Below are 10,424 nucleotides of genomic sequence, written 5' to 3' on the forward strand. Positions count from 1 at the left end.
GGCGGGGGCTCCCGCCGTGCTTTTTTAAGATCGGGGCTTGCGGAAAGAAGGACTCCTTGAATTGTAGTGACCTTGTTTCCTGGCCAACTCCAATCGCAAACGGTGTCGTTGCTCTCTGAGTGTAAAACTTTCCAGGCGTCTTCTAGCTACCGAGTCTCAGCTCCTCAGATTGTGTTACGACTACATGCAAATCATAATATGATTAGATTCCCCCCCACCTTCCACGCCGAAAAAGTAGGGTTTTCTGGCGTACAGTCACAACTTTCAGTTTTATTGGGTTCTAGCGTTTGGGTTGGGTTTTTTATTTTTTTTTTTTATTTAATTTGGGGCATGTTTTCATATTTCATAAGTTTGCGATTTAATGTATGTATTTGACTTATGGACAGTGTTTGTGATGTTGCTAACATTTTGGGCAACTTGATTTGTTACTGAGATAGAGGTGCTGGTTACCACTGAACTTACTCCCATACTTAAATATACCTTAGCTAGTCTGCTGGGTCTTAAATCTGTTGAAATCATTCTAGGTAATTTTTTTCTGGAACTGGTAGTTGTTTTGTTAATACCTGTTGTGGTTACTTCCTTTTTAGGTGGCTATGGCTACAGGACAGGTGCTATTTCAACGTTTTTTTTATACCAAGTCTTTTGTGAAGCATTCCATGGAGGTAAGAAAATATTAAAAAGATGTATATGGCTACAAATGTTACTTAATCTTTAATCTGTTTTGTCAAGTTGTCAGCTTAGATGTGATCAGTGTTGGTAACTAGCCTGTAGATTTTACTTGTTGATCCACATGATTTTACAAAGCTACATAGTACTGATTTTGTCAAATTTTTAGTATTTCCTTATTTCACCACCATTTTCTCTTGTTATCCCTCCTTAAGCTGTTGGAGGCGATCAGTTCCTGATTTGAGCAAAACATCAGTATCTTGCAATACTTATATTTCAGCATGTGTCAATGGCCTGTGTTCATCTGGCATCCAAAATTGAAGAAGCACCAAGACGCATAAGGGATGTAATTAACGTGTTCCATCGCCTTAGACATCTACGGGAAAAAAAGTAAGCTTAGACTTTGAAATAATTCGAAGTATTTATGTTGTAATTTAATAATTAAACTTCGTGGGCCGATGATAGTATCATTCCCTGTTTCATAAATCAGGGAACATCTTGAAGAGATCTCACGAAGGAGAAAAGTGAGTTGACCCATTTTATTAAGTAAATATTTTTGGCGTTATAAATAGTGATTTCTCTTATTTTTACACAAACACAATTTAACCTGCATATGAGTACTCTTTGAGGTTAAGATTATCATCTTCAGAATTTGAAATTGTCTTGCAGAAAACCTGTGCCTCTAATACTGGATCAAGAATATGTGAACTTGAAGAATCAAATTATTAAGGCAGAAAGAAGAGTGTTAAAGGAGTTGGGATTTTGTGTTCATGTAAAGCACCCTCATAAGGTTTGTACTGTATAAGTTAACTTTATAATCAGTGTTTCATATGCTATAAATGCTTTGAGTAGACTGCTTAACTGCATGGAAGCTGTATGGTTTGTACATGATAATGCTAGTTAATTCAGTAAAGCTAGCTTCTTATGATCCCGATGTCTTCTTTCTCATTTAAGAGATTCTTACTAGTTGGTCTTCATCACTGCTGAATGATGACTGGAGGTGGATGCAGATGCTAAGTATTGCTTGAAGTCAAATTATATAAGTAGGTAGCTTTGGTGTTAGAAAACGTCAACTAAACATAGATTCTTAAACAGAAAGGAATTTGGAGACCTAGGGCTGTGATATCCTATTATCGGAAACACTGTGTGTCATGGAAACATGCTGAGGTTATTAAACCTGTATGAGCTAGTTAGCAGTGTTTCTTATGTTCTAAAAACTACACTGGGGTGTGAAAGGCTTGACTGGAAATGAGACAATTCTCAATATTTAAGTATCACGTGTCACACTAGGATGATACTTGGAGGATGTAACTACTGTAAATGTTTAAGTTGGTGCTTTAGTACCATTAGCATTATTCCTTAAGTAGCGAAGTGTGGTAAAAGAACCTCCTGCTTCTGTGCCAGCAGAACTCGGGATCTTGCTCTTTCTTCCTCTAAACTACTGCTGTTTTAAGGTCTTTTTAAGCCTACTTGACTTTCAGAATTCGCTCATGTTATCAGTACCCCAGAGGACAATTGTGCTTGTTTGTTAATTGGTATGAATTTTGCTATTAGAGTAGTCTTTTTATCTGCATCCTTGTTTTCCTTTCAAACCTAAGAAAAAAAACTAAACTGAATAAATCAGTGACACGCAACATGTTACATCTGTTCTCTGCAAATACTGTTATACTTCTGTTACTGCTTATTGCAGCTAGCAATATTTTCTCCCAAGTTACAGCTAAAAAGGAATCGTGAATTGTATAGGAGAACATACCTAGTTTGAAAACAGTTGAAGACAAGACATCTAGATGAATAGCATGATGACTTTGCTCAGAAGACGGAGAGCTAGGAAGGTCAGATCTGGTTGAGTGTCAACTCATGCAAACTTTTGCGTTGGAGAGCAGAAGCTGTGTGGATAAACACTGGGGATGTTGCAAACACTCACTCATGTGGAGTGTTTTAGAACTTGAAAGAGAATAACACATGCCTCATGGAAGTCCCTCTGAAATAAATAGGTGGCTCTCAAGATTCTTGTTAATAACTCAATAACCCATATCTTCCAGATAATCGTTATGTACCTTCAGGTATTAGAATGTGAACGTAACCAACACCTGGTCCAGACTTCATGGTAAGTTGATTTTCTTTGTTTTAAGAGACCAGCAGGGGCAGTAGCAGAAATATGTCACTTGAGGCACTCTGGGCAACATTGCTCAGAAATGATTGTGGGCCACACCAGACAGCTCCAGTGTTTCTTGGCGTGCCCCAAACTACTACCCAAATGTTGATCGGCCTCTTAAGTTAGAGGCACTGTTTTAATGGTAAGGTAGCTTTCCACCCTGACTTCTCACTTCCCTCCTCTCTGCTTTCACTTTTCAGCTGAAGCGAAAATGTTGAGTGGGTTATAGGGTTTTCTTGTTTTTTGTTCTTTGGAGAAAATTAGGTGTAGTTAAAGTCTGTTACCAGTGCCGGGAAATGGCTTTTCCCAGGGCTTGAGCTTGATTACAGGTGTATCAAAAACTCATCACAGATAAATTTCTTTTTTCTATACGGATAATGCAAGATGTCAGCTTCTAAGAGTGGATAAACTCAATGTTTTCATGTTTGACAAGAAATATCCTCTGCCTTGTCGCTCTCATTACAATAAAGATTTGCTTGGGGATGGGAAGCTTATGTAAAATTCCAGGTCTTAAACTTAACAAATAGATAATGCTTTTAAACAGTAATGCTTTTTAACAATACTGTGGTTTAAAAACCCTTAGTGAATCCAAAGATCATATTTCTGCTGACTGAACTGTCTGGTACTGTGACCTGTGTGTAGAGAACCAGTTTTGACTTTTCTTTTCTGTACTCTTTTAATCAAAGGGTAGCCTCTGAGGGTAAGTGACTAAGACTTCTCCTCTGCTGCCCAAGCGCTATGGTGCAGGGATAGCTGCCGTCTTCAGTCAAACCAAAGCAGGCTCTACAAAGAGAAGGCTGACTCTAGACAGGTGGTATATACATGATAGTATAGTAACTGGCCAACTGCTTCTTGTGCTTATACTTCTTGACTTTTATTTTTATTGTGCATTTTGACTGTTGTATATTTTATAACCTGATTGTTGAAGTTCTAAAAGGTTTTTAATGGTATATTTCTATATAACTGTTAAAATGATGTATTCTTAAAGCAAATTAAGGTGGGATTTAAGTCTGAAAGGGATGAATTAGCAAAAACTGAAATCTAGTTTCCATTTGTAAACTAGTTAGAAAACATTTGAGTAAATGTGTGAAGCTTGGAGTCAAATGTAATACTTAGGACTTAGAGAAACTTCCCACTACCAGATTTCCCAGTACCATTGAAGTACTCAAATGTGAGTTATGGACTACTCATTACCAGTTTTCTACTTGTTATGAAAGGAGGGGTGGGTGAGGAGGAGGGATGAAATTACCCCAATTGAGAAATGGTTCAGATGTTAAAATAACATATTTGTGTACTGATGCTCGTTGCTTCCAGTACCTGAAAAAACTGGTGGATATCCAGCATAATTGTTTTTTGAAATGTGCGTTTTTACAACATTACCTTTTTCTTAAAATATTGTGACAAGGATTCATTTCCTCATGTGTCTGATTCTGAGCCCACAGGGAAAATGCGCAGAGGCCAAACTTGGAAGCAGGCATGTTTTTCAATTTGGCCAATAAGAAAAAGGCTGTATGACTTCCAGATGTTTGAAGTACCACTTTTCTTTATCGCTTCTTTTGCCAAAAGGTTTGTGCTCTCTTTGTAGTGGGACAAGAAAAGTAGATTTTTGAAGTTCCTTTCTCCCAGAAGGATGAGCTGATGTTTAGCATTGCTTCTCTGGGGTAGCAGTTGCTCTTCGTATAAAGAAGAATGTAAGACAACTGGGGCAGGTGGGAGTTTGATACTCTTGGGATTCAAGTTCCTTTTGTCTGTCCTGCATAAACTGGTTACAAGTGTTTGGACTGTGGTCTCTGAGTTGGATGTCTTGGGGGTTAGTGAATCCTTGTATACTAGGTACCCACATGGTTAATTACTACTTTTAGAAAGCGTATTATTTTGAGGACTTTCTGTTGTGTCTGGTTTTAGCTTTTCCCCATCTGATACTTTGCTTGACATAAGTGCTCAAAAATCTAGATCTTTTTAAGCACATCAGCTGACAGATTCAGAGGAAGTTACTGTGTGTATTTAAGATTTAGAAGAATAATGCTTAAGTGTACTGACTGGAATATATGCAATATTTTACAGTTTTCTCATTCTGTGAATATTCATTTTAAGCAACCTTACTGAAATGGGACAATTTGGAAACCGTATTTCATGTGCCAAAGAGGAGATCTGCCTGAATACTGAGTATTCTCCTGAATTGATGTTCCCAAACACCCTGATTTCTTCTATGGCTGCTTTTTGCATCAAAAGAATTCTGTTCTGGATGGAAAATAATGCTTCTGAAGGAAAAGGGACCCTGTAAATCTCCAGTGGAAGTTGATGCGTGCTGGAAGTTGATGCGTGCTGAAGTGGACTGCATTTTCATGGGAGAACTACTACAGGAGCTGCAGCTTTCAGCAAACCATCTGGGTTCAGCCCTACTGCAGAGAAACATGTGAACCTAAAAGTCTATAACTTCAGATTATAATTGTGTGTTGTCTTGATGAAAATAACTTGTCTATTGCATGAGAGCAGGCCAGTAGAGATCCAGAAGGAAAAGTAAAGTTAAAATTGGTTCTCTTCTCACAATTGCATTTGCAGCAGCCAGTCAGTCAAGCTTAATTTCTGTCACACATCCCTCCCCTTGAGGGATTTTTTTGTTTGTTTTTATTTTTAGTAAAATCATTCAACTTTTCTTTAGATTTACAGGAGTATAATGTTGAAGTCTAGTAACTGAATGCAGAAAGAAATAGTTTTTGTAGAAGTAAAAACAAAACAAAAACCCAAAAAACACCAAACAACTTTGCAGTGCCATGCAACTTTGCTGATATCCTGTCTTTCAGGAATTACATGAATGATAGCCTGAGAACAGATGTCTTTGTAAGATTCCAGCCAGAAAGCATTGCCTGTGCATGTATTTACCTCGCAGCTAGGACGCTGGAGGTGAGCATACAGTTCCATTAATTTCAAGTTTGTTAGGTCTTTCAATAGAAGCAGAAAACTGAGCATGTCTTCCCCTCCCTTTCAGATTCCACTTCCTAATCGTCCACACTGGTTTTTACTCTTTGGAGCAACAGAGGAAGAAATTCAAGAAATCTGCTTAAAAATTTTGCAACTCTATACTCGGAAAAAGGTTTGCTTGTTTTTCATATTGTGAGCCTTCATTAAAGGCTGCTAGTTAGAACATGAGTTGGAAAACCTTATTCCATTTGAAACTAGCTGCAAGCCTGGTACATTAAGTGGAACAGGATAGTAGTCACAGTGTCTCGGTCTCTTTAGATTTCCATCCCCCACCCCGCCCCGTAAGTGAGTAAGCAGGAAGTCTAGTTTACTAAGTTTTGTCATAAGCAGTGCTCCTGTGTTCACAGGTTGATTTATCTGATCTGGAAAGTAAAGTAGAAAAGAAGAAATTGGCTATCGAAGAGGCAAAAGCACAAGCTAAAGGTCTAGTACCTGAGGGAGCCCCGAGTTTGGATAACACATCAGGATTTTCCCCTATCCCGAAAAATGGTAAGTAGTGGATAACTTGTTTTTAAGTATATTTACCTTTTTGGGATGCATATACAGTGGTTTGGTTTTTGTTTGTGTTTTTTTTAACCTGGCTTCTAGCAACTATTCAAATGGCAGAGTTTGAGCAGCATTGTAACTTTAATTTCTTGAAACGAATAAAGGCTAAAATCAAATTAGTCTAAAATTAAGGCTAGTTTAAACTTATATAATACAGGGACTTGCTTTTATGTGGTTTTGCAATAAACTCAAACAAATACGTGTAATTGGCATGTTACGCTAAAGCAGTATTAAAGCATAGGTATGATTAGGAGCTCTGGCAGGAGTAGTATTTGTGGGTGACGGGTGGGGAATATTTTCCTGCATACTTGGTTTAAAGTTTCCAGTCTGGTGCATGTCTTGCCTAGAAGATAACATTTACTATCTTCCTCCTCAGTTTACCTTTAAAAAGATACTGAGTAATTGACAAGAAAAGGAAGTTGCTATTCTGCCTTCCTGAAGTGGCTTTGAAAGCAATGCGTTACTGTTGCGGTTAATTCCCTGGTGTTCCATCAGTATTTTGGCAGAAATGCTTCAGATTAACTTCTGCTTTCTGTGAACTTCTTCAGATCTACTTCTGGTTGTGTGTGCATGCATGTGTGCACATACATGCAAACTGCATGTATACAGTACTGATTATTACGAAGATGATGAAAAAGGGCAAGAGGAGGCTTCAGTCCTTCTTTCAGTCACTACCCATGCTTTCAAAATAAGGTAACAAAGGCTTGTTTTTCTAGAGTCTCCAAAGGAGGTTAAAGGAAATAAACCTTCACCGCTACCTGTTCAGGCAATGAAGAATGCTAAAAGGAAAACAGAGGGAGCAAAAAGAATGAGTTCAAATAGCCCAGTAAACGGGTAATGCTTTCATAATGAGGAAGCTTATTTTTTCCCATTATTACTTCAAGCAAAATAACTTACTGTTTATTGTCTCTTGCAGCATTCAGAAAGGAAGAGAAAGCAGAAGTCGAAGTGGAAGTAGAGATCAAAGTTATTCAAGATCTCCATCCAGATCTGCATCCCCTAAGCACAGGTATGTACTATTGTAAAAGAAGGGCGTGCTGTGAGAAGCTCCCAGACTTCACAGAATTTGAGAGAACGAGCTTTGGTAGTTTCTCAACCTTCTCAAGAGAGGCTGTGAAATAACATAGCAGTATGTGCTGTTAGTTAAAGATCGAGAAATGTTATGGCTACGAGTTGTTCTGTCCTGGCTCACAGGTCAGGGGAGTTGCAGTGTCTGACCCTGTCATACCTGTGTCAAATCGATTGGAAGGAGAGTGTAAGCATATTGGGACATTTTTGAATGTCAGCCTGTTTCTTGGTGACATACGGCCCACCAAGCAGCAGGGTTTGTTTGTTGTTGTTTTGGGGTTTTTTATATTTAAAGCTGGGTGTTTGTGGCTACAACCTTTATGTTTTTACTGAACTGTACTGAAGTAGTTAAAGCATTTTCTGCAGTCAATGAACTCTCAACTCCAGTCTTGTTGGCAGTTGCTCCTGCAAAACCTCAATTTATGAAATACAAAATGATCCCGTTTTGTGTGCAGTTGAGGGTAGTTGAGACTCAATCCCCTCAGTCAATGCAAGTTTGACTTCTTATTCAACAGTCTGAATCCTGTTGGGTTTGGGTGTGTACTGATAAAAGTATGGCTTTGTATTAATGCATATGTGGAAAAGACCAAAGCTAAAATCTGCTGATTAAAATTCTTTGTAAAATTTTATTTCAAAATTGCATTTTAGTAATTATCTGAATTTAATGAAATATCTGCTTTCTGTACTGCCTTTGACTTGGAAGTTCAGCATATAACCATGCTACCCATGGAGGGGTAATCAAAGAGAGAGAAAGGAACATTAACTCCAAACTTGGGCATTTTGGTGACAGTATTACTATATAACTGAAGCAGGAGAAGTAGTTTTACCTTTTGTCTTATTGTTGGCAGCACTTTGGATCTGGCAGTTACTCTTAGCTATTCACGCATGTTTTCTAAGTAGTGAAGGAAAAAAAATGTAAAACCAAGACATGACTACTATACTCCAAACGGATTTGAGTTTCTAAAAATCAGTATTTCTGCAGTAACCAGGTGTGATGAAGTCTGCGACACAAGATTAGTTTTCATGGGATACTGAACAACAGAATACAGAATCAAGTGCCTGGTCTCAAACTGCTTGCACACCTTGGCTCTATAAGGGAGAAGCATTTGTCTATATATGGTACTTAAAGTGTGTGTGTATGTATTGTGACTACATTTAGGCGCTAATAGTAATGTAGAGTAATTCCATTTAATATTAAGAAAATCATACACTTTCTTTCGTCTTCTTTTTCCATAGGAAAAGTGAAAGTTACTCCACATCAAGCGGTTCCAAATCCCACAGCCGTTCTAGGAGCCGCAGTGACTCTCCTCCAAGACAGTTCAACCACAGTTCTAGCTACAAAGGTTCCAAGGTGAGAAGTTACAAGAAATCAAAAGACTACAAATACTCAACACACAAACCACGGAAATCACGCAGCAGGAGTTCATCACGTTCCAGGAGCCGATCCCGGGAGCGCTCTGACCATTCGGGGAAGTACAAGAAGAAGAGTCACTACTATAGAAATCACAGGCATGAGCGTTCACGCTCCTATGAGCGAGCAAGTCATCGCTATGACCGAGACCATCCTGGCCACAGTAGGCATAGGCGATGAATAAAGCAAAAAGTTCTTTCCTTTGGAATTTAAGCAGTGGAGCTCTTCCTCATTTGGTCTTTGCAGCATAGGGTTAACCTGGCTTGTAAACCACCTAGCTTGAGTAATGTCCATTCTGCCAGCAAATCTGTACTTACTATCATGAATCCAAAGGAAAGACACTAACAAGACAGGATGATGTGAAAGACTTGATCTGATAAATGTCTTGGTGACTGTTCTGCTGGAGTGTCACCTAGTAACACTGCAGAACTTGTCTCTGGATGCTCCTATGCCTGCTCTTTAGTAATTTGCATACCGTAGTGCAGTGGAGTGTTATTTGGGACTTCCAGTTCTGCAAGCAGGACCTCCAGTGCTCAGTAGTTGGAATACTGTGCTGAACAGTCCTTCCCTGTGGAACTAGAAGGCTCAAGACAGTTCATAAAAACCATTGGAGTGGCTTGGTGCTAACAAAGCTGTCTTTTCATACTGACTCAATTATGTTGTACAAATGTAAGGTGACTTTTTTAGAACTGTTGCCTATATTAGGTTATATATGTGTATATATATTTTGCAGTGTTACAGTACAATATGGGAATATGGCCTTACTAGCCTTTACACTTTATCCACAATGTAAATAAGCATTTGTTTAATACAGGTGGAAGATATATACAGAAAATTCAAAACTTGAATTCTATCAAAAGACTTGTGTAGAAAATTCTGATAAATGTGAAAGTATTTAGCTCTGTGTATTGAGAGTAGTATATTTTTATCTGTGCAATGCTGTGTGCAGGCCACCAGCTCATAAGACATTTCCTATATATACATTTTAAGTGGTTTGAAATTCTTTACTCAGGATCTTTGACACTCTGAAGAATTAGTAGTTTGTCAATCTGCATGCTTGTTGAAGAACAGAGCATTTAAAAAAAAAAAAATAGCAAAAACCCCACAGCCCAGTAGTATCAGTTCTAGTGGTATATCTGAGCTGTTACTCTCATGCTCTCTAATTTCATTAAAGTATTTGGTTTTCTATTAAATTTACTTGAAAGTAGTTTCTTATGAGCTATACCACTGTGCCTACTCATAAGGAAAGAAATTTGGTGCTGAATGTAGAGATTGTCAAATTGTAGTGGATTTAAGACTAGCCTAAGCTGTTACACCCTGAATATAAGTATAGCAGATGTCCTGCTGGGCCCATCCTGGAGGAGCAGACTGGTGTACTGAGTGAAGTAGGTGCTGTTATTTGAGCCGTTCCAGCTCTGTGAGTAGGTCTTGCTAGAACCACTGCCTGCTGGTTAAACGTCCTCTGTCCACTCCGGGGGAAAGGAGATGTGTGAGGTTTTTTTGTGGTCAGTCTTGTAGGTGCCTCAGTGTGACAGTGACTCTTCTAACGCTTCTCTTAAATCCAAACCAATTTCGTGGCAATTTTCTTAATTTTTA

General features: G+C 38.5%; 1 protein-coding gene across 2 annotated transcripts; it reads left to right on the forward strand.

Annotated features, from left to right (window-relative positions):
* Positions 1-591: 591 nt before the first annotated feature.
* Positions 592-10,021, forward strand: CCNL2 (cyclin L2). Of its 2 annotated transcripts, none has more exons than XM_009573254.1 (10): positions 592-662; positions 947-1,056; positions 1,336-1,456; positions 2,709-2,773; positions 5,626-5,725; positions 5,811-5,915; positions 6,151-6,292; positions 7,066-7,183; positions 7,266-7,358; positions 8,654-10,021. In XM_009573254.1, exons 1-10 carry the CDS (start codon positions 594-596, stop codon positions 9,006-9,008), a joined length of 1,278 nt encoding a protein of 425 aa, XP_009571549.1. In that variant the 5' UTR covers positions 592-593; the 3' UTR covers positions 9,009-10,021. The 2 variants fall into 2 exon arrangements, with proteins under 2 accessions (XP_009571549.1, XP_009571550.1); XM_009573255.1 differs by having other exon boundaries at positions 594-662; positions 6,151-6,296; positions 7,052-7,183; positions 8,654-9,118.
* The last annotated feature ends 403 nt before the right edge of the window (positions 10,022-10,424 follow it).

Source organism: Fulmarus glacialis, unplaced genomic scaffold (assembly GCF_000690835.1).
Source record: "Fulmarus glacialis isolate BGI_N327 unplaced genomic scaffold, ASM69083v1 scaffold50302, whole genome shotgun sequence".
Lineage (NCBI taxonomy): Eukaryota > Metazoa > Chordata > Aves > Procellariiformes > Procellariidae > Fulmarus > Fulmarus glacialis.

Bases quoted from the DNA above. Each gene is read 5' to 3' on its own strand.
- CCNL2 (XM_009573255.1), top strand. From the start codon at position 594: ATGGCTACAGGACAGGTGCTATTTCAACGTTTTTTTTATACCAAGTCT. The intron at 663-946 runs GTAAGAAAATAT...CTTATATTTCAG, and splicing joins TTGTGAAGCATTCCATGGAG to CATGTGTCAATGGCCTGTGT. The intron at 7,184-7,265 runs GTAATGCTTTCA...TGTCTCTTGCAG, and splicing joins TCAAATAGCCCAGTAAACGG to CATTCAGAAAGGAAGAGAAA.